This window comes from Vanessa atalanta, chromosome Z (assembly GCF_905147765.1).
Source record: "Vanessa atalanta chromosome Z, ilVanAtal1.2, whole genome shotgun sequence".
NCBI lineage: Eukaryota > Metazoa > Arthropoda > Insecta > Lepidoptera > Nymphalidae > Vanessa > Vanessa atalanta.
The window spans coordinates 10,311,143-10,337,033 of record NC_061902.1 but is presented as its reverse complement, the minus strand read 5'-3'; the positions used below and the strand labels follow the sequence as shown (position 1 = coordinate 10,337,033).

The 25,891-nt window shown below is 30.3% G+C and overlaps 1 protein-coding gene across 1 annotated transcript in view; it reads right to left on the bottom strand.

The window, feature by feature from the left end:
- LOC125076256 (dendritic arbor reduction protein 1-like) overlaps positions 1 to 19,047 on the bottom strand; it is a 51,064-nt gene extending 32,017 nt beyond the window's left edge. Inside the window, exons 1-2 of the mRNA XM_047688348.1 lie at positions 18,901 to 19,047; positions 15,565 to 15,636 (exon numbers count right to left, since the gene is read on the bottom strand). Coding sequence (XP_047544304.1) covers positions 15,565 to 15,636; positions 18,901 to 18,951 — 123 coding nt within the window. The 5' untranslated portion in view covers positions 18,952 to 19,047. The remainder of the gene's footprint in view (positions 1 to 15,564; positions 15,637 to 18,900) is intronic.
- Between the last annotated feature and the right edge of the window lie 6,844 nt (positions 19,048 to 25,891).

The following is a 25,891-nucleotide window of genomic DNA, read 5'->3' as shown; positions in this document are numbered from 1 at the left end:
ACTACCAGCAATAACCACAAGTCGCAAATCCATAACAAATTCATTTGCGAAAAACAACGAAATGTGTCAGAAATATTTGAAAAGTCACGTAACTACAGATTAATGATGTATGACTGAAATCGAATGCATAATAGATTATATTATTAATAATTTTGATCCGTATCTTTAAGAATTATTAATAACAGTATGAGATATAAATATATATGTATGTGGGTCTTGACAGGTTACTTATCGATTCGCGTAATCTTTTGTAAAGAACAAAAAATATTTTTATAAAAACTACCTATCGAGATATCCCGAAAGATTTATTTGAAATCTAGAAGTGATATTAACAATAATATTTAGTAAACACGTTGGCTCCGGATATATTTGACAAATTTAGTTAAATCATAATATAAGTGGTGCTGACATATTTATTTCAATTATATTATTTAAAAATGTTAAGTGAGGAAGTAGAAAATCAGTGGAGCTCAAGAAAAGTCTACATTATGGTGCTTATCTGTCAGTTCATAGGAACGTCTAATGTAAATAGCATACCAAGCAATGCACTCCTGCAAGGAACATTAGGGTACACCATATTTCTAACAGTTTTCTACATATTTATGGGTATACCTATACTTTACATGGAATCTGTAGTTGGCCAATTTACAACTCGAGACTGTGTCGATGCTTGGAAGATCCGTCCATGTTTCTCTTATATTGGCTACATGGTTGTGTTGTGGCAAGCGATCATTCTTATTTTCAACCATATTGTTACGTCCTTCTTGATACATTACTTTTTAATAAGCTTTGAGAGTCCAGTACCGTTTTATACATGTGGATCATGGAGTTCCAAATTTTGTAACAGTCTAGTTACTAATTACACTGTTAACCAAGATTGTATTAAATATCAAAATTTATTCCCTTACTGTGATAATCTTTACAAAACATTCCCGGAATATGAATATTGGAGACATAATTTAGTGAGACCTGATAACGCTGGCTATAAGATTGCTTGGAAAGTATGCCTCGCATCAGGTTTAATCTGTTTCGTCGTGTATATTGGCTGTTTCAAAAGATCCAAATCGTTGAAGTGGTTGGTTGGTGGATTTGCAGCTTATCCAATGCTGGCACTTATGATATTATTAATAGGATCAATGCGACAAAAAGGATTGGTGGTAAAATTTGAGGAAGCGTTGGATTTAGACTTTACTAACTTTAAAAAGAAATTTCGTCTGTCAAACCTCATCCATCAAGTAGTATTTAATTTGAACATTGGAACAGGAGTTATAATCACTTTGTCATCAAGTACGTCATTTCGAAACCCTTGCTTCTCAGACATGGTAATAGCAGTGTTTTTTTTTACAGTATTTTCAATTATGTTTGTTTTCACTATAGCAATGATGACCTGTCCCTATGCCTTTGAATACGGTGTCCAAACTTTGGCTATAATCAAAACTCCTATGACACTAAATTTCGAAAAGTTTCCTAGACTTTTATATCTATATGAAGACAAAACTTTTTATCTAATTATTATGTTTAGTTGTAACGCCACTTTAGGTATTTGTACGAGTGTAATGTTATTTTTTAATATAATCGAAGTAATATTAAAAAGATGTCCTAAACTTAAAATGTATCCAGGTTTAACGACATTTTGTTCTGTTGTGTTCATGTTTGTAATTACAATTCCTTTCTTAAGTTATAATGGTGTCAACATCGTTGCTATGAGTTTCCGACGTTATATCAGTTTATTCTCAACATTTCTTGCTATATTAGAATGTTTAGTATTCCTAATTTGGTATGGTATAAACAAATTTGCCGAAGATGTTCATTTTATGCTAGGTATAAAACCAAAAAACTGTATTAAAGTTTCATGGATATTATCCATAATTTTTTTGATATATGCTTTTGGTACTGAGGTATACTATCAAATGATGACCGCGTCCAATTTTATTTATGCTACTTATGGACTTCTATTCCTAGTAAGCATTCTGATTTTTATTTTTGTTATAAGGATATTGTATGCTGTTTGTAAAAATAAATCAGTCAAATATTTATCACTGGATCCTTCGTGGGGTCCCACTAACGATCTATTGCAGAGAAGTAGAGCTATGTTTTCCGCACAAGCCATGACCAAAGAATACATTTATCGTCAGTACAGCCTTCAGGCTGGTATCATGGCAAGGCAAAAAAACGCAAACAAGAGAGTATGTTATCGATAGACGGAACTATTGACGTTTAAAATAAAATTCATGACTCGTTTTTATGCTTCGCTAAGAAATTATTTATAGTGAGTCATATTTATATATGATTTATTGATATAGTATATGTATGAAAAATATAACGATTTAAAAAATAAAAAGTAAAACAACAAAACTACTTCATACTTTATGATTCAATATCCGCTGATATTGAACAAATATACCATATATTTGTTTTGGATAAATAGTTCATTCCTTTTGTTAAATGTAGAAGGTATAGTATTTTAAAATATTATATAATAATTTCAATATGCTATAATTATTTGTTACATTTATATAAAATTTGGGCGACAGTTTACTTTGTTAAGATAAGTTTTGAAGAAAGCTGTGACAAAAAGTTACGCTACATGACATTAGTATAACTATGAAGTTTTGGCAAATTAATCACAAAATCTATCGTGAAATTGATACTTGTAAATTATTATAATAACATTTTAAACGAAACCCATAGGAAGCCAATAACCTTTGTCGAAAACACGAATTATATGACTCCACGTGAGCTATATATTAGTGACTCATCCCATTATAATATAATGATATGCTACCTATATTATATTAAATTAAACTAGTATTAACTATTACGTAATTTGAGAAGTCATGTGATTCATCGCTAAAAATATTATGACAATACATTAACTTTAATACTATTAAAGTTGTTATTCATTCAAGTTTTTTAATTTAAAGTTTTGTCCTCGAGGTAAAAATATATTCGTATTTTATTATTCTTAAATATTTAAAACATTCTTATTTTCTGAGATGGTCATGTTTTGTTAGTTTTCTATGGTAAAGTTAAGAAATTATTGAGTAAATACTATCGAAGCTGTCATTTTCGACTAAATGCATACAGTATAGTATAAAACATTAAAATACTTTGATGTTCGCGTTGTGTTCTTGGAGGCTATAAAAAAGAAAGTCAACAGTTTCCGCCTCGACAGCCGCCTACTCAGTCATCTGACGTTTGTTGAAAAGAAATAGGTTTATTTAAAAAAAAGTGGCGCGCCAAGCTGTCTGCTCACTGCACGATGCCACAGTAACGTGATATACACACGAGAGCTTTTGCTACGAAACATATGCACTGACTCTTCTTACAAGAAGATGATATAATATCTCTTATGTATGCATCGATGTATACTAAACTATTCAAATTATTTATGTTTCAATTATACAACTCATTCAGTATCTGTATATGTTAATACGTGGATATTAAAACATATTTACAGATATACTATGGCTATAAAAAAAATTGTCGAATTTCATCTAAATAAAAACGAATTTCGCCTACATGTGTGATACAATAGAAAAACGTTCAACACTTTTTTATTCGCAAAAGTATTAATCTTATAGATAAGTCTATATTTTACATTATATCGTTATACAAATGTGATTTATTGTATATTCTATACCATACGAATTATTCCTAACAAGTCTCTTAAGCCATTTTTTATTTGACGTTAACACTTGCTGGAACAATAGACGCCCTTAGACATTTTAACAATTACTTAGCTACCGTTCATAGTATACTGTGTTAAAATTGAAAACGTATAATTCTTGCATGGTTATTATTTCTTTTTTTTTACGATTCCTAAGGTCTATTGTGTCTAAAGTGAGGAATCGACTACTCTACTACAATACTTCGTGTAGTCTGGATTAAAAAAGTGTGTGATTTGCGAGCGTCATTTAGCGTTTAAGTTTAAGATAAAATTGAATTTTACTTACCATATAAGTAGTTACGTTTTCAAAAGTTCAAAGTAATAACCATCTAAGGAAGCCATACTTCACGTGCCTGCTTATTTAACAAAATTTCGTTGAACGTTGAGATAATTATATTAAATGTTCTACGTAATCGCTGTTCATCGGATATAAAGTAGGTATGTTAAGCTTATTAACGGTATGTGCACGACAATTTAAGTCTATAAAAAATAAATTTATCTCACTGCTTTTTATAGAGACAAATTGTTTAATGTACATATTACATTAATAAGAGTCGGTACTGATGAGATAAAATAAAATTGACATTGAAATATTAGCGCGGGTTTAAACGCGGTAAGTTTAGATTGTCCAAAAGGCGATTAACATACAGTATCAGTAAGACGAGTGCAAATCCAGTTGTGGCATTGCGTCATACATTAGAATGTTTGACCCGGCGCTAGAACCGACTCTACGGCCGCGCTCCGCCACCGACATCTCTGCGTGAATTCCAACCATTGTCACGACAACTCTGCCGCTCACTGTTGCCACTTACAACACCCGATCTCTAAATAAAAACGTGTCACTTCATTTTCGAAACATTTATATCCATATTTTTTTTGTGAAGAGTAACGGTTTCACTCACCCTTATTTTATAAAATAAAACCAAAAACAATTACTAATTTAACGTCAGTATTTCCAGCGCACAGTTTAAACAAAAAGTTTATTACTATTTTCATTCATAAAAAAATGACTCACTGTTGCGAAAATAAATATTTATTGCACGCAGCTTATGGATATATCTGTAAAGTTACTTACATTTTATGAGAAATTAAATCGTCATCGATAATAATAAATTTACTTTAAGCATATTTCGAATACTTTTCTTTGGAATCTAGTTGACAGGTTTTTAAAATTATCCGTCAAATATTTTAATATTTTTCCAATAACTTTTAAATTGATACAACTATGTACAGAAAAATCTTTTAATCCCAAATTTTCAAGTGCTAATCACTTGACAATTAACACCGAAATATTAAACGAAGAGGCAAGGCAAGGACTTCGATGAAATAAAATATCTTGAAAAAACCTGTATGTGTCGCATAAAAATCTACCACATGTTTGTCCGTGTCTGTCATCCATCAATTGGAGCAGCATGATGGAGTAAGCTTCTAACCTCCTCCTCAAAAGTAGTGGAGGCGTAAATATCCCCTTGCTTTGTCGAAGGCTATCCCCAGTGGCGGACTAAGCCCATCAGAGGCCGGGGGCGGCAAAGGGCAATGAGGCCCCTAGCTTTAAAAAAAATGTAGTTTTACAAGCTTTCAGTTTACATTTATGTGTTTATTATATATATATTTATGTGTAAAAATTCTAGATGGCTGTAGAGTGTAGTGTTTTGATCTTAATAAAATTAAGGTACTGAGCACATTTTTAGTCTTGTTTAAGATTTCATCAGTGGAACGCAGATGCATTTGGGGGCCCCCCGAGACTGGAGGCCTGAGGCGAGCCGCCTCCCTGTTAGTCCGCCACTGGCTCTCCCAAAATAGCCTAGTTTGTTTAGTTTGAATAAAATGTCGTCATTGGCTATCGTTTTATCACGTATTTGGAAATACCGTCACTACTAATTTAGTGCTATCGCTACCATGACATGAACACTTAGCTAAAAGCAAGCAGACAGCAATTGCACAATACATTTTAACTCTCTAAGACAAAGCATCCATATCAGTACGTTGAATTATTCGTTTCAGGGCAGAGACTAAAAAGGCTTTAAAAACTTGAATGGAATTACGATGGTGTGTTTATCGGGCACGTTAACCTGTCCTATTCCGCAGTCCGCATGACCAACATTCGATCGCATTCGACTACAATACACAAACAGAAGTGTCACTGCATATTGTCAACAGTAAAATAATATCTAGAGTCTTAAAGTCATAAATAAATTATATTTTCGATAGTATATCGCGCTATAGGTAAGATAAATCGTAAAACATTATTTTTATCAATAAATCATACAAGCATTATTGAATTATACCAAATACATACAAGTGTACCAGTTTTGTTAGTATTAGTTAATTTAAAATGAACCCGTTGCTTGCAATGTGAAGGTAATATAAATAATGTATGTTTTAATACATGTATAGTATACGCGGGCTGTGCCGTTTCTGCAAATTGCGTGGTCTACAACTCTGATCACTTTCGACGGCGCGCGCGCAGGTGCCCCGCCCCGCGGCCGCGTGCCCCGCGTTGCTCCGCAGCCTCGCCACCGTCTCACTGACGTCACGCTGCCATGTAACGGTGCGTTTTGTTAAACAAAACTCTAAATAGGTATAAAGGAAGTGGTGAAGCTACAACTCACTCCTATCAAATTTACATAATCATCGAATTGAATGTAAGTAAACTAATTTGTATAATTCTAATACATTTCAACGTTAATTCATAAATGTTTATTAATGATTCCAGTACATACTTTTAAGGAGTAAGTTTATAGATGATCTTTCATAAACAGTTAGATGTATTGCATAATAATATTATTTAAGTAAAATTGGAACACATTTTTTAATAATATTTATTTCGACCAGACAGACACCAAGCTCTAAGCGTCGTTTTTGAAACTCGTCGACCGATAAGTTGTTTGAATGTGTCAATAAGAGATAACCAACGCAAATAACATACTAAGTCGATGACACTTTTAACTGGGACAAGAAAGGAAACATGAAAACTTCGACATAATTATTTAGTATTTTTAGAAACTTTAAATATTAATATTTTCGTTGTTTTTGTTACGGTATTTAAATTTACTTTTAAATTTTAAGCTTTTACATAAGTTCCCTACACTTTCTTACACTAGTTCAGTACATCGGCTCGATATATTTTTAAATTTAACTTATTTCAACGATCTAAATAAAAGTAAGTTTAACTAAGAAATAGAAAAGAAAATTTCATTGTTATGAGTTCCGCAGCATTCAGTGACATACGCTGAGGCCGCGATTTGCCGCAAGCTTGGAATGTAAGAAGGGGCCGCAGCCGCGGGGTAGAAAGCAACCGTTCGACATGACGACTCGCTCGCGCAAACGGACCAGCCCTTTGGATGACATTTTCCTGCCTTTTGCAGGTAATAGGACGTACGAGGTCGAGATAGATAATTCAATCATTATTCAATTAAACATATAAACTGATAGGATTTTATAACGTGGCTTAAGCGACTTCAAAAACGAAGGTTCTCAATTCGTTCGTATATATGTATGTGTGTGTCTATGTTCTGGTATAACTTTTATGTTTATAAAACGATTTTGATGATTCCCTTTAATCTAATAATGGACATTGCGTATATTTTATCGTTCAGGCCAATTTTTGCAGTTAATTGATTGTATGTAATTCATTTTTATGAGTTATGAGCTAGCGTAACTACAAAAATATAAATTGAAGTGCCTGAAAATAAATAAAAAACATATACATTGTCAATTTAAACTAATATTTTACTCAAATAATGTCTGTAACTGTTCCCAGTATACATTCATCGATAATATTATCGTCAATGAGAAAAAAAGATAAACATTTCAATATTCAATAAAAGTTAAATAATTTTGATTTTGTACTTATGGGTTAGTAAGTATTCACTATTTATTAGGGATTTTTGACGTATATATGTTCAGCAATAATATGAGTACTACTGTAAATTTCGATAAATTACAATAACAAGTAACCGAATAAGTAGGGTAGGCGAAAAATCCGTCTTGAATCGTTTAGAATAAAAAATAAATAACAGTTTCTCATTTCTTAGTCTCACCCTTTCCGTATTTACATAACTAAATTATTTAATTGATTATAAAATTAATTAACGGATTAAAATTACGAATATTGATGGCGGCGAGTTAAGTTAAGACGAGAACATTATGTTATCGTGTCAGCGTACTATCGAAAAAATCAACGGTTTGCGAAGTAAAGAGCAGAGCTTTCCATTGAATGGAAAAATGCATCGTGGAGCCGGTTTCTTCGTACCTTCCGGATTCCCAACCTGCTTCTCTAGGTCACCTAGTGCTGTCTCTCTCACACTTATCGTACGACAAAGATTTTGGGTCGCGTCGCCCTAACCTAGATTTTGTACTGACCGGATTAATTATATATTTCGGTACTAGCAATATAATATACGCCGAGTTTTCTTGATAAGGTCGAATTAAGGTTTTTTTTAAACGCAATCATATAAAATTATCAAAGACTAATATTAAACAAAAAAAAAAGTTACGTATAAGTTACGGCATTGGCTTTTAACCAATTTGTTTATAATAACGTTGATATCAATACTTATATTAAATATATATACGTTTTGTGGCAATTAAATTAAGAACATTAATTGTGATCACAGCGTACTTTAAATCAAATTATTAATTAATTCCATACTGGTTACACGGTTCACAGTTAGCCATTAACCAACAACGTTCGATAATTATTGTAATGTGTTTGTTTCGTGCATCATTAATCATAGGAGACATATATAACATTTTGTTATCAACGGTTCAATAATTGTTATTTTATACGATATCTCAGGTAGTCTGAGGTTAGACAAGTTGATATAATTTGATTAACGAACTAATTAATAGCGAAAGAATCAAACCAAATTGAAACGTTGATAGCATTTATGATTATTTATTAATAATTATATTCAATTGGCATGTCACACATGCGTAATATTACAAAATAATAATATTATATCGAGATAGTATATGTACAGCAATAGTGGACTATATAATCGTATAGAAAGCGTGGCGCACTTATGTATAAATTAATAATTTGTTGCGTTTTTTATTGGTATGCGCAGGTAGCACTTAATATATTGCGTCTGATTGTCCGATATCGATATATAAATTCTGAAGTCTAGAACGTAAGTACAAGTTAATTCCTTATCAATAAAAAACTGATTATATAATAAATGGGGCTCCTTGTTATCATAAACATAAAACATAATTTGCTACCTCAAAAACTAAGTTATTCAAAACATAAATCAACATTATTTTTGAAAGACTTATGCTGTATATACAATACAATAAATATTGAAGTGTAATGTATATTGTATCTTTATAACTATTATAGACATATTCTTTCGAATTTCGTATGACTTATGAATATTTTAAATTACATATGATATCTTAATTTGTTTTAATAATAATTTAAACTATTAAATAATTTCTGGTGAGTTAATAAGTATTTTTTTATAATTACTACATAACGTACAATTTTTTTTTAGAATATTCTCTTCTTATTACCAATATTTGACAATCTATGCATTATTTTTTAATTTACTATCATTAAAAGCATGACGCAAATGTTACAGAAATGTCTATTATTAATTTAAAAAAAAATACTTATTTACTCGGTGTTACTTTGTGCAAGTTCATCTTGGTAGGTTACATCCCCATATTATTTTTGTTACCGTCAAACAGTAACACTTATTATTGTTATACTTTGTTTAAAAGGTGATTCAGCCAGTGTAGGTACGACGGACATGAAATGTTAGTTCCTAAGGCACATTGATGATGGCGAGTGTCAATGTTTGTGTGATGGTGACCATCAAGTCGCCCATTTGGCAGTCTGTAAAATATAGCCTATAAAAAAATTGTTTTCCTATAATCGATATATAACAGTTTCTAGAAAAGAACAACGGGTCTCGAAAACAGCAATAAAAAATAATAGGCTGGGAGTTAATGAGTCATTCACTAAAAAATTATGTGTTTTCATAAGTTACGAGTCCTGAAGAAGTCGAACTAATATCTCGTTAGCGAGCAGTTAAACTAAATTATGATGTACATTAGATATTTTATATTTCATTGTCTAAAAGCTTGCTTTTGGGGATCACAACTAGTCAAGGTGATTATATTTTATGCGAGTAAAAAATTGTAGGAGTAATAAAAATGTGGAACAATTATTGTGTGTCGTTTGATTGATATTCTAATAAAAATTTGGTTACGTTTTAAATTCTGTTCAATATTTAATAAGCGTTTCAAATATCTAATATTTTATTGTCTAGTGCAATCTATGGAACATCGCAATGAATGTTAAAAAATATATTTGTTTATACAAGGTAACATAATTTCAATTATTGTATGAGATATCATGCAAAAGCTTCCGGTATAAATTGCAACTACAGATATCATTTAAATAAAAATATTTAAATATCGAAATCGTAAAACGAGCGTTCGATTTGTAATATTTAAAAAAAAACCTATACTTGGCTTACAAAACTGAAAAGATAAATTCAAAGTAACGAGGTTTCATTTAGTTTACTTATTGATATCATGATAAGTTTCCAGCGATTCATAAGTACGTGTACACTGTCGTAAATCGTTATTTGAACACCATTACTGATATACATACTACGTTCGCGGATTTTAGCATTATCGATGGATATCTAATATTTACTTATTCTATGTCTTATGTATCGTTCTTAAAGTAATACCATTTCATGATTACGTCATAAAACGATACATATACGTACGATAAAGCTTAGAGACCATTGTAGTAATAATTTAATTAAGACTATTAATTAATATCCAAAGTAGAACTGGCATGGCGACTTGGGACAGTTGTAAAGTATTTCGTCACAAGTCACACAAGTCATGCTATATGACTTGTATAATAATAATATAATAGAATATAAAGAAGTAAATTAATAACCTAATTCACATAAAATTTCTGCATGATTAAATGGTCACAGACTAAATATGTACGTTTATTAAGTTGTTTTATATTTAAAACAATTTTACAAATAAGTTTCATTAATTATTTTTATGACGTTTTGACTTGAGTTTATATAAAGAACTACAAATAAGACATCTGCCAGTAATTACTTTTATATTTATTTAGTGATGGTAACAGCTCTATATTAGCCATCAAAATATATAAAACATCAATCTGAAAGTCACTAAGTAATAAAAAAATGCTTTTAATATATATTTTTTAAATATTATGTTCGGTGACAGCACTTACGTAGATCTATACTAAAATAATATGAAAATAACCCTCTTGCCTCTTCACGGTTAAACCACTGAACCACTGATCTAAATAGTTAGATGAAATTTGGTATGAATTTAGTTTGAAACATAGGTAGGTAGGCTAGGATATGATAGTAAAATGGGGGCTGACGGTTTGTGTATAAGTTAAGTTTTAAATAAATTTCGCAAGGGTAAAGCTGCGGTTTCAGCTAGTATTAAATATTTGAAAAGACAAAAATTATTAAAAAGACGTATTATGAGTAAAAACAGCATCCCGTTCCGAAATATGTAGCGTGTACTAAATAGATTGGTAAGGATTGGTAGCGGTGGAATCTTTTGTTCATGGTGATTTTATTATCCATTCTTATCGCTTTGTAATATTTAATTAGGAAAACTATTAAACGAAAACACATATAAGTAGGTGCAACGTGATATGGAGATGGTTTTAGTATATAATATTAGTATATAAGTAGCTTAGGTTCGCATTTTCACCCGCTTCAAAGCTACCGACGTGACAAGCGTGAATTTCATGTTCTTGAGTGTAATATACATTTAGATATTATATTAAAATATTTAAAACTTATCTTATAATAACTTTAATTATAAAATTATATAGCATTGCAAATTCGGAACGAATTAATTGTCCGAGTCTTAAATCGACACTCGTAATTAAAATAACAGAAATGTTATCATGATCGTCATCTAGATTACTTCGGTTTTTTTTATATTGATTTAAAAATGCCAGTAATAATGAATAAAACTTTCGTCCGACTGTACCGTACTGCGCTATAGGCGCTCAAAATAACAAATAATGAAACATATACATATCTACATATCTACAAAGCCATAATCGATCACGTATTGAGCGCGATCATTGTATTCGTCAGTTGGACCGTGAATCCTGTCACTATTCCCTCTTCCTCTCTCCCCCGACCCTCTTCTTTACATGAATCTCATTTACGTTTGCGCTTACGCAACTGAGTAAAGTCATTGAGGTGTGTAATATTAATTGACTCTGATATTGTTGGGGACGATGGAACTTAAATTTTGATACTGAATGCATAACATTTCTCTTGAACGTTACCAATATGATGGTTTAACTTGATAATGTTACTAATCTACGATTTAATATTATCTTCAGACATTTATATCTATAAGCACGGGTGGTAAAACACTTATTATTCGTCTAAATCAACTTGTTATACTTGTTATACAAATACAATAATATTTCCCATGATCATTTTTTTTTAAATAAACGCTATTTCCTTACTATGTTTTTAATTATTCGTTGAATTAATTTGTTAAACAATAAATTACAAAACATCGCTAGATAAAATATAACACTAAAAATAAAACAGTTGTGTCACAGTACACGGAGCTTAAATCATGCGTTTAATATTAGTTTACACGCAGTTTGAAATGGACAATGCTTCAATTAAAGGCCAACATCCTTTTATAATAAAAAAGTATCAAAATCATTTAAGTAGAAATATATAGTATTGTTTATAATATAAAAATAATTTAAATGAACCAAATTGCGTAATGTGCATTTTAGTACCCAAATATCATTAAATAATAAAATCATTAAATTAGTAAGTTTTCTTGTATTCCGTTTTACAGTGATAATCTATTTAATAAATGTAATGATTTCATAAATATAACGTCTCGAATATCTCCGATATCTAATTTTAGGCAGTTGTGTGTCAACCTAAACTTTAAAGTGACTTCAGAAAATAAAACCTCTTTGAGCCGATGACTGATCAGTTCAGTTTTAATTTTTATTGGAACCACACAACGCGAAAATTCAGTCATAATTCCTAAAGTTAAAACCTCAAACATCTATCAATTGAATTATTCTACGTTGGTCACATTTTTGTTTGGGTCATTCTGGATCCTTCCTTTGATGGGCCACCTTCTAATGAGACCGTTTGGAGCATATTTCGCCATTCCACCTCAACGAGCGCTGGTGCATTGAGGCAGCATAGTGAAATAAATTAAAAGGTTATGTATATTTGGATAAGCTTTATATACTTTGTGTTATCCTACTAACATTGTCAATGTGAAATTTGAATTTTTTGGTTTACTTGGATGTTTGTAAACGACTAGACGGATTTAGGATGAAATTTGGAATAAAGCTTATGCCTACCTTATAATAGCTTATACCCCGACTTAGCACAAAGACTATCTTATATTTCCCATCGCCCACTTTCACAAGCGAAGCCGCAAAAAGAAGCTAGCATAATAATAATTTCAGAAATAGGTAATAAGACGTCTAAATTTATATATAATTAACATTCGATAACACTTAATCAGAACATAATTATGATGCAATTGGTTATAAATTAAACATTAGTATCCCTGAATATTTAGTATTAAGTTAAAATTTTCTATTTAACATTAATAACAGACGCATATATATTACTGGCGGATTAAAAAAAATGTTTCATCGGCATCATTCATGCGTGTACGCACCCCTCGCGTGTACGTCGTGTCCGTTGATAACAGAAGGCATTACTTACGAAGCAGTTACGTACAAGGTCTTCTTGCTTTATCAAACTATACATCATTCGGGAAATCAATTGTTAGCCGCGTTTCATTGCAATTTTATTTGATTGCAAAAAATATACATGATATCTAAAAGTACAAGAAGTAATTAAATACGATTTTTATTATAATTACAATACATGAAATAAATCTAATTACCTATACATAATAATTGTTTTATCAAGTCACTTAATAAATATTATTTTTAATTTAAATTTGAATTATAATCATCAATATAAGTCTATTACTAATTGCTTAAATATTACAAATATCCTCCGGAAATCTTATTAAATTGTATTCTAAAATATTTGAAATGTATACCACAAATTTTAATAGTTGGAAGGCTGCTTCTTACCCCATTCTATCTTGATATAAATTCCCATGCACGACACGGTGTCTGGTCCCTGACAATAGCCCCAATGCTGTACACGATATGTACCGTGTAAATTGTTACGATACACTCAATCAATTCCATATTTGTCCACCAGAAATGATATAAACTATATGCACTTCAGGTCGACCGGAAAATTAGTTCATAATATTTAAGTAACTAAATCGCTGGCAATTAAAATGTGATTAGCCGTTGATTATTTTCAAATTCAGATTACGCATCTTGTAATACATCTATTTAAATACAATTTGTAGATTTAATATGATTTTCTGGGTATCGTATTTATTATAAAAAAAAGCAATAGACAACGAGGGTGGATTGTAAAGATGAGTGGTAGTCAATCCAGGCATGTAGCTTATATCTACCCTACTCCGACCCCAAACAAAAGGGATAAGGGCAAGCGATTCTTGTATCAAAAAGCCTTGCGTTACAATTTATATGATTTAAGGCTGTCCAAGTCGTGTTCAAACGTATTTAAGAAAAAAACTGTGTATTATAGTTTAAACTTTAAAGCATATAATAACTTTTTGTTGAAGATAGTCCTTAATCATCGTAATGACATTATGGTTATTCAATGTTACCGCCAAAATGTTCTGTGTATTGTTAATGGTCCAAATGTAATGTAATGTATGTTCAAATTAAACAAAAGTATGTCATGATATTTATTTCCTAAAAGACGGTGATTAAATAAAAAAATAATAGAAATAAAATGTAAATAATAATCTAAATCGGAACATATTTTTAGAATCGTAGATAATTTCACATTATTAATAAAAAAGACTCGTGGAAGTAGTTGAGTTTATAGTAATTGGTGATTTGGATTTGTAAAATGGTTATAAATATCAGGGAAATGTAGTGATTCAGAAATGATTTATCGTTCTCATTACAATAATTTTAAAACCTATGTGTTCATCTCACATACATATAGCTCGTTAGCTTATTTTAATACTTAACATGGGGTTTAAGCTTGCTTTGTTAGCTTGAGCCCCAGGGACGGGCGTAGGCGACTATTTTCTCCCTATGGTAAGGTACGATTTTCATCACAAACTGAATTCCAAGAGGGATAAACCGTGGGTTGAACTCGTAGTATTATAAAATAACAGTAGTTTTGTATTAGAGGTACGGGCGTCTATAGCGCAGATTTACATCAAATTCAGGAGTCAGGTAGCACTAATTGTTGATATAATAATATATAATAGCCTTGAAATAGCGGTAATAATATTATTTTATGTGAGTTATTTTTTTTTTACTGAATTTGATCTTAATAGTGTTGAACGGTTTATCATTCAGATTATTACAGATGTAAGTATATACACATAAATGGCATGTCGCTCATACGTGACAATGTCATTATTGCATGCGGCATACAAATAAGTACAAGCCGCCACCTAAATAACATTACAATCGAATCATTTGATAGTTGCCTTTATACCAACGTCATAAAGTTTAAGCTTAAAAATATAGATATCAAAGAAGTTTGACGATTCGTTCGTTAAATGTTTTTATTCTGAATGAACATGCTTGACAGTTCTACAACGGCATGTATTGAATATTTCCTAGGGATTATAATTTTATAATGAGTAAGTTTGAATTCGATTCGAATGAAAATGTTTCTTTTGAATATTCTAACAAAACTATTGTTACTCGTAAAAAACGTATCTTGTATTGTTTTTTTACTATGATGAATGATTCATAATTAGAAGTAACATAAACAGACCTGCATCTGAAACCAGGAGTCCAGGAGGCCGGTGGCGTGTGGAGCACCCCAGCGGCCGCCGCCCGGGACAATCTGCAAAATATGTTTTTCTTTAAGATTGATTACGGTTTCTATTATTAATTCTTGGTATTAATATTATTATAAAACGTAATTTTATTATGATTTTAAACTATTTATGCTGTTTCATGGTCAAAGTTATATCGAAAAACCTCATATCATTTATGTATATATTGATTTGAATTGTCTATTTCACTTAAGTTAAATAGAAAATTCTAGACCAACCTAAAATACCTAAGGTAATGCACAGATATTTGCTTTTGTCTACTTGCAATACGTAGGAGAGATTCGATTAGAAGACGTTTGCTGGCGCTTCATTCGATCAATCCGATTTATTAAAAACACGTCGGTGTGGCTGCTCACATAGAAATACATACATATTTTTTAAGATAATAAAAATAAATTCTTATGAATCCAGATATACAGTATTCTAATCTTAAATACAATGTTAAATGTATTATATATAAAATTTTCTATTATGGTCCAATCTGTGACCAGACACAAAGAAGACACCAACTTTTTCCAAAAAAAAAAAAATATTTTCAGTCTATTAAAAGTATTCTTTTCCCGTTATTATTTTGACGAATTAATAATAAATGATAATTCCAAAGAGATTAGCGATGTAATATTTGATCAAGGATATTAAAATTTGATCAAACCATTACCTTACCATTATCATTATCATAATACAATGAAAGCTTTCACAAATAAAAAGATATACATAGTCAAATTTATAAGAATACATATATTCATGATTGTATTTAATTGTTATAAATAATGGTATAAGGTGTCAAATAAATAATATGAATAACAAAATAGCTGCTAGAGTTAGTAGATCAAAGACGCTAGAACTTGGGAATTTTATAGCAAAAAATGACTACTAAATCAATATAGTTATAGTACTATAGTTTACTTTGAAATTGGAACCTTATTTTTTTAATATTTGTTTGTGTATACTTTAATAAGGAGGCCGTGACCGTGCGTTAAAATCAATTAAACTTTTTTTAAACCCGAATATGGACATCGATGGACGACAGTAACGATCAGATTTATTTTATGCTAAGTTACGTCCACTTGACATCGCTCTTCATCGCATCGCCGGTTTTATTTACAACTGACATCCAATACATTCGAGATTTCTCAGCTAATATGCTAATTTAAAGAATAGGAAAGCTTCAAGAGCCTATTGTGGATAAACGATTACCTCTACTCGATTATAACTGTACTTTTATTATACATATAAATATTATGTGTTTATTTAACTTGAATTTTTGCTTTTAGAGATTAATTTATGTCAAAAATGTCTCAGGCAATAGATATACCTGTATGTTTCTTACAACATTATACTTAAGTATATTTTTCACTGGCTGGTGTAATTTCGTTCTCGTAGAAGTAAGACGAAATTGTGCTCCTTACGATCGTACATTTATAAAGTTATAATTAATTTTATAGATAAAAAGCCGGTTTTATATGTAAATATGTTAAAGCTTGCATTTATTACTTGTAGACTACTTTATGTTTGGCATCAAGTGGTATTACTTGCTTAAAATTTCTCTTGGCTATTAGTTCTAATAGCACGTGTATTTAGAAGCTGCTGTTGTGTGATTACATAATACAACACGTTGATGCTGCACGTCTTATGATAATAATTACTTAAACATATTATGTATGTATTTCATTTGTATAATTAAATAGCTAGACTTAATTATGGAGACTTACATGATAAAATTGTATTTAGAAACAATTGGAACCTTTAATAAAATACAAAGTATTTAGGGACGTAACTACCTACATATTACATAAATAAATTGTCATCGGCAAAAAACTATTTTTGTAATAATTTTTAGGTTATTAAGAGTTTATAAATAATATTTTTAGCAAGCGATAATTTAGTCATAATAAATATATTACGTATGATTTAAAATAAAAAAAAAAATTATTATTATTTAATATATAATCAACCACAGCGTGACAAAACAAACTTATTAAACGTAAAGTCAAATACAATTTCAAAAGAAAAGATTTTTACTTTACTTTTATAATTAAGTATAACTTAAATATATCGTTCATTTCCAAATGAAATGAAATGAAATGAATGAAACCCTTCAAAACTCTTTTAATTTAGTTAATTTTTAATCGAGTTTTATTTTTTATTACATGTTATTTGAATCGAGGTTGCATAATATAATGTAAAAGGTAATTAAACTTTGAAACAAAATATAAATTCTCGAAGCCTCGTTTCGCTTGGTCGTAAACCCGTCGGTAGTCGTTGATGTCTTTTCTATGCACACAAGCTTTGGATTGTAATCATTAATTAAAAATTTTATAGCCTCTATAGAAAAAAAATGTTTGAATAAAAACATATAAAAGTATGTCATGTAAATAAATACACCGAAAATTATTAAATATTTAGTGAATAATTCTCTAATCTTTGTTATTAATTCATGTTAGTCGATGGCATTGAAAATATAAGAAAAACCGTGATTAATTTTATATCACTCATCCGTCAATTGAAATGAAATTCAAGAAATGTATTTATTCACATATAATACGGTTGTAATTAAATCATAAGCTGGGACTTTTTTCCTACTTATTTCCTGTAGATTACGTAGAAAAGTCTTTAAGAATATATGAAATTGAGAACAACATATTTTTCGATATGTTTGTATTCATAATATATTTCGATAAAGATATTATTGAAAAAATAATAATTTAAGGGCGATTAAACACCTCAGTTTTTCCGAGCATTACTGCGGAAACAATGCCGGCGGAAAACAACTTTCAGCGCTGGGTTTTATACAAATATTACGCTTGAATTCCGATCTATTAATATGGGTACCAGTCCCTTAAAACTACTGATGATATAATTAAGTAAAAACTTTTTTTTTTTGCCAATTTTGTACTTAAATAATACTTAAACAATATGTCTCTGTCTATGTGGGGTTGATGTAACATTAAACAGGCATAGGTGTGTCTACATAGTATATTAGTACATTTAAATAGTTATTATACTAATATAAAATTTAATTGAATTTCCAAAAGAATAAAATGTGTCGGTAGCCGCACTGGACCATCAATTTCGCCACTGGTACGTTTCACGTGTTTTGAATCGATGATTTTATATGTAAAATACAAGACAGGTCGAATACACAATCAAACTAACAGCAATCACTACTCTCAGTAAACGGCACAGGTTGTACACTTTGCTGGGCTTGCATATTTTTGTTATAAAGTATCAAATTTGGCACTGAGGATTGTGTGGTCCAACGCGAGTCGTACCTGGTCGCCCACGAGTTCCTCGGCAGGTGTGATCGCGCAGCAGGCCTCCATTCCCGGCTGCGGCCGGGTGTCGTCACGAGAGGAGGACGTAAGGACGGTCGCGATCGCGCGCGGTGTCAGCGCACGCCTGCGCGCACCCACTGCGCGGGACCGACTGCGTGCCGACTGCCGACTCGCCGACTGCCGTAGTGCCGTGCGTGATAGCGCGGCCCGACCGACCTCCTTCGCAGGGTTGCAATGAAAGTGATTAGGCTCTTGCGCGACTCGCGACTGATAACGAGGGCTCGCACCTCGCTCCAGCCTACACCTTATTTCCGCACTACTGCTATATTATTGCTAATTATTACAACTATTACGATGAAATTTCAACGAGCGCCCCTATTATACAAAATAGTTCATGATTGAAAAACTTTAATAATAATCAGTTCATTATACAGAAAATCATTTATTTAATTGTAATATAAATATTTATATGTTTGTAAATTTTATTTAAAAAATAAATGTACGATTGGTTTGTCTAGATAATCCCTTTATTCCAACATTAATAAACAATCCAGTTTATAAACAGTCCTTAAGACCAAGATCGTTGTTATTTCTACGTTATAAGCATAAACCCTCGTAAATAAAACCACATACTCACACAACACATACACCGTTATATTTATTGCAATCATGAGAGAAATTTAAAATACCATGCACACATGCTCTCACCGTATCAGTTATAAGAACTGATAGTTTCTTATCAGAGCAGACCCGTTTGTTAAGTACCTGCATAATGGATTTACCTACACTAATATAATATCTGTATATCTTCTCATTCCTGCTTTCACTGTTCGTCGTTGTGCTGGTGCTGTTTTTGTGAACACGTAGAGGTCTAACAAACTCTCTACATAAGACTGGTTAGACTAAACAATTTACTGTTTAAAACATCTGAACTTAGTAAAATTGGCGAATTCAGTAAAAATACTTTGTGTAACTTTGAATACTGTTTGCGATTACTTTAATCTGGCCCTATCTATTTTAGAAGTTGTTAATATATTAAAAACTCAGTGTTATGGTCAGTCCATATAACACTGGGTTTTTAATGTTTTCTTTTAACTTCGATCAAATATATAAAATAAATTAATATAGTAACCCAGGCAGATATTTTAAAATTTCAACTGATTGGTTCTTCTTATTGGAAGTCCTCTTAAGTTTGACTAACCTTAAATAAAACAAATCCGTTCAATTGATATATAATATATAGAATATTATCAAACCTTACCAATGAAGAAAGCTAATAATAAACTTCGATTACGCCTTACTCGTTTCCATAACTTCACATACATTTCCGTCCTGTAAACTTAAAATAATATTTCAAAATATTTTTTAGAAGTTTTCTTTCTTCCTTTTTGGCTTTCTGACAGACAGTTCATATTCAGATTCTTATGTGCTCATATTTGTCCTGACATCAATTATAAAACCTTTGTTCACGTTCTACACTTCACAGTAGCGTAAATTTATGGTATTAAGATTAATTATTAAATAATATTGCTTTAAGACCATAATATTTATGGTTAATAATTAATTTATCAAATATCAATTTAAAAATGGTATTTAAATTTGAAGGGCTACTGACCGAGCCTAACGTACATTTAAGATGTTGGTATTTCTTAATTATTCTTTCAATATTTTCTTTAATTGTGTCATAAATCTAATAAGATTTGGAATAATATTTTGAAACTATTTAAATAATAAAATAAGTTAAAAAACAATATGGATATTTTTATCTGTTTAAAATTAAAATAAATAAAATTATTGTTATAAATGCACGACAACTATGGTTTGAATATATATATCATTATGTTCTCATCGTATCCTTGTTACAACAAATATGTTAAACAATAGTCAACAGTTATTTAATTTATAAAATTCTATGTATTCTGATTACTTACTACTTTCTTTCAAATTGCAAATCAGTGAAAAATTGAAATTATCAATAAAATTAAACTCAAATTTAGTTTAATGATTTCGTTAATAATTATATTATATTTAAATTATTACCGAATACAGAAGTATTTGTGATTCCTTAACATATTATTAAGTTTCTGTTATCGTTTTGAACCACTTTGTTTCTTGTTTATAACCGCAACAACGATTACAGATTGAAAGTGTAGGTTCAACCCTGTAGTTACAAACTTCTGTTATAAACATGTTACTTTATTTCTTTATCTTATCCCTTTTAAATAGAGATATTAGCAACTTTGTGAAAAGGGTGATTCAGAGAGTTTTTATTCATTATATATTGTTTTCAATTTTACATAAATATATATGTAAAATATTTTTTTTTTATATAGATATTTTTGATATTGTATTCTTGGATGTTAGCATTTTATATTTATTTAATAATTTAGATTGATAGTTTGGAAGTTGGATTAATTCGAAATGAAACACACATTGCTTGCAATTGTAGTAAAGATAACTCCAAGCTTCCCCGTAAAGAAAATGATCGTTCTTCTATAGACAAAATAATTTAATGCTGCAGATAATTTTAGCCGATTAACTAATGTAAATGTTATATAAAAAAATCTTCAACATATAAAGCATAGTAATAAAATCTATAAATTGATTTTTAAGCAGAATGGATAAATTTAATAGACGAAAAGGATTAACTTACATTCCTAACCACTGCTAACTATATATTTATTTTAAACCCGTAATATGTCAATTCAGAAGCATTTGTAAAAATAACTTAAATTAACTATATTCTCACTAGCGACCCGCCACAGCTTCGCACGGGTCAATGCTGCCACTAAATATACTACAGAATGTTTTACAACATTCACAGTTTCTCATTCGTTAGACAATACAAACCGCTATGTCCCTGCGTTTTAAATCTGTAGTATCTTCGAAAATATTCATTTAAATTACATTTTGTAAAGGGCAATATTGATCGATATTAAATGCACAATATATTTAAGCTACTTAATTGAATAAGGATTAATACTGTATTGTTTAAAATCGCTTCGAACATAAGCCATTATTTCTCGTAAAAAGTAAAGGATAAAAAATAGTTATTGTGGGTAATTACTAAGAGATAGACATATACTGTCCCAGTTTTTTTTAATAACTTTCTAAGGCGTACAATAGTAAAGTAGTACATTGTTTTGATCAATCCCGTAGGGTTGAGCCAGCATTAGAAATGTAAGCGCAAAAAATTTACGACATCACTTTGGAATCCTCTAAAATTATCAGTGTTACTCTACTATATTGTGCATGTATTATACATTGACCTTCCTCTTGAATCAATCTATCTATTAAAAAAAATCGCATCAAAACCCGTTGTGTAATTTTAAAGATCTAAGCATACATAGGGGCAGACAGCGGTAAGTGACTTTGTTTTATACTATGTAATGATGATGATTTCGATAATTTAGATTTTATTGCTATTTATTCTGTTTTCTATTTATCTATTTAGCTATAATTGCTTTTATCTAGGATTGTTATAAAAATAAATAATAAAAAAAGTTGTAACGTCAACTTTAACTTCGGAATCTCGAAGATAAGAGTTATTCGAATAACTATTTTGTATGAATATATAAAATATATTAACAATGGAATATATATTATAAAAAAGACTAAGTCCGAATAACAAAAAAATAATCGATTGTCCCTTAAAAAAAGGATGTGATTAAAAATAATATTCTAAAATAAAAAGTCACATTCTCATCTTAGTTAGCATTTTTAAGTAGAAATTAGAACATTGTAGACGTACAGTTGTAAACAAACTTATCATATAATAATTAAAAGGTGAGTACTTGATACACTTTTTTGTAATAAGCCTTACTAGATATTTTTAGAACTGTGATTACTATTTGTATTTAAATTAGATAAGTTTTGGATCTTTTGTTAGAATAACGTTATTTATACGTTAGTTAATCTTTAATTTTTCATTGAAAGTGGTTTTCGTTATACTCAAGAGCATGTCATCACAAATTAAATTAGTATTCATTTCAAACTAATTCGAGCGTAGTCATTTTAATATGTACATATCAGTATATGGAACACGAATAGTTGACATGGTAATGAGTAATATAATTTTAATTACTTAATGAATTTATTTCTTAATTACAGTTTCGTCATGTAACTAAAAGCACCTACAATATTTCACAAGCAAAATTAAAAACAAGTGTATTTGCTTTCAATACAAAGTCTTGTTAATATTTTATAAAGATATTATTAATTTCCTTTACATAAGTTAGTTAAGTTATACACTAATGTTAACTCAAATAATAATTTTTATACAAATATTTTTTCAAAGTATATTTTCATCCACCCAGATTTATTAATCTTCTACAATTAAAAACGCCTGGAAGATCTATTTGACCACTATTTTCGTTTTATTAATTCGTCCCTTGAAATATCTCCATACATGTATCCTTTTATGAAGAGCGCGGGTGTAAATTTTCGTTTCTTAAAGTTTCTGTTAAGCTTAATTTACTCTATGTACTAAAATATGGTGTATTTTAATTATACACACTGGCTGGGTGCGTACTATGGTACAAGCTAAGCCGAATATTTAATATTTGATATCTTCTTTGTTATTGCCAAACTCTTGTGAAGTGTAAGCTGAGTGGTAATTCGTACATATCTAATGGTAAGAGATTACACCAATACTTCGCATAATTCTCCATTCTCAAATATTGATAAGACTGTCCAAATGCAATTGTTTGTATATGCTGTGGCCAATAAATACATTTGAAATTTTCGTAAATTAGAAATTCGGATGATACGAGATTTTGCTCTCTAGTTTTACACAGGTAATAATAGTTTTATTTCTCTTATTTTCATGATTGTGACCGAACGTAACATATCTTGAATGTTCCTGCTTTACTGTCTTGAAGGTAAATAATTCTGGTGCACGCTTAAAGGTAGACCGCTATTCGACTTTATTATCCTTATTTTCCTAGTACTTCTTATAAACATGTCTTTTTTATACCATTTGGAGTAAACTCATTTTTAATAAAAAAATCTAGCTCTTATTAATTCTGTGCGCAAATACTATTGAAGGTATTAATTTAATCCAATAAAAATATTGAGTGTTGAGTGTAGCTTTAGTGTAGTTTCAATTCACAATTATTCTGTAATGTTATATGAACTTATGTACTTTTTGTCTTTAAGTTTTCAAGAAGAAGTCGAAGATGTAATAAATCAATTTGCTGTGTATTCGATCTATATATAAGTAGAAAAAACATCACCAAGATTAACGCCACGCTTTTGTGAATCAAAGTATGTATTGTACTGACATGAAAATCTTCTAAACGTATTTTAATAGCTAATAACCCGTAACGCATAACGCGATGTGAATATATTAACAAAATCTAATGTCACTCGCAATGGTCGATAGTTTGTTAAGATCAAATCTTTCAAGCTGAATTCGAATCACTCATATTGTGCGGAGTTTAAATTTTTCATATACCGATCACAATACATTTTTCCCATAAACAGGACCTGATTCTATATCCAGGATTAAAAGAAAAACTCCTCAACGTACAACAGCATAGACACAAAATTAATTTTTAAAATGTTCTTGTACTATATTTACAGCAAAAAATAACAATACTTTAAGCATCCGAAAATATAATGTGGATCGTTTAAACCAATAACAATTAGGATCTTATTTAGACTTACCAGTGTAATTTTTCCAACATTAAACAAACTACATTACTATAGATATAAGATTCAATTTTCTACTTTAAATATAATGACTTATATACTTAACATCTGCGTTCGAATACTGTTCTAAATGGTTGCAAACAGGTGCAACTAGTATATTTTTATATTAACCTTTAAGAAATCTTCTTAAGGACTTGGAGAATGGTTTAATATTAAAACCTTTAAATGTTTTAGTTGAATTATTGTATGTTGGTACTAATTTGCTATAAAAAAAAAACTATGAAGAATTCTTGACTCGCGTTAAGTGGTCGTAAAAAGGTCTTTTAACCCTATTATATATTTTTTTGACTGATGTATGTGTTATTTATCTAGTTTTTAATAAATTTAATAGCAAATGTATAACTTTTGATACTGTATTCGACTAAATGTCCTAAGCAAATAGTGCAGACGTGTTCTAAATAACACTGTGGTACAATTTCTTTGAAAGTTTGTAGTTATTTTAACTGTTTTTAATTCATAGTATACATTTTGAATTTAGTGTCATCATTTTTATTTACATAAAAGCCTGGAAATTGTATTTCCAATTAAATCAAAATGTATTGAATTCAATAAAATTTTACATGTATTTACTTTTGAATCGTCAAGCATTACCACTTATAATTCACTTTCCATTGAAACTATTATCATTGGCTTTCTAAATTAATAGTCTTCTTGGTTCAGTCAAGTTCACGGCTTTAAATACCGGATATATCCAAAAATTTTGCTGAGGTTTTATGTCTCTCTCTCTCTAGGTCTAAAACACAAAACAGCCTAGCCACGTATTTAAAAATTGGAGAATGGTCCCCGTAGCTGAAGTCAGACAGCCTCTTTCAATTAGTCCACAATTTAAATCATGTTTTTAACACCACTTTTTTTGACTTTTCTCTTTCCTGGACATAGTCTACATTTTAGCATTAGCATTAGCAGCCCGTAAATGTCCCACTGCTGGGATAAAGGCCTCCTCTCCCTTTGAGGAGAAGGTTTGGAGCATATTCCACCACGCTGCTCCAATGCGGGTTGGCGGAATACACATGTGGCTGAATTTCGTTGAAATTAGACACATGCAGGTTTCCTCACGATGTTTTCCTTCACCGCCGAGCACGAGATGAATTATAAACACAAATTAAGCACATGAAATTTCAGTGGTGCCTGCCTGGGCTTGAACCCGAAATCATCGGTTAAGATGCACGCGTTCTAACCACTGGGCCATCTCGGCTCATACTACATTTAGTATATACATATATTATATATACATTCAGTAATTAAGCATCTATCTGCAGGTAAGAATGTGAGTGTA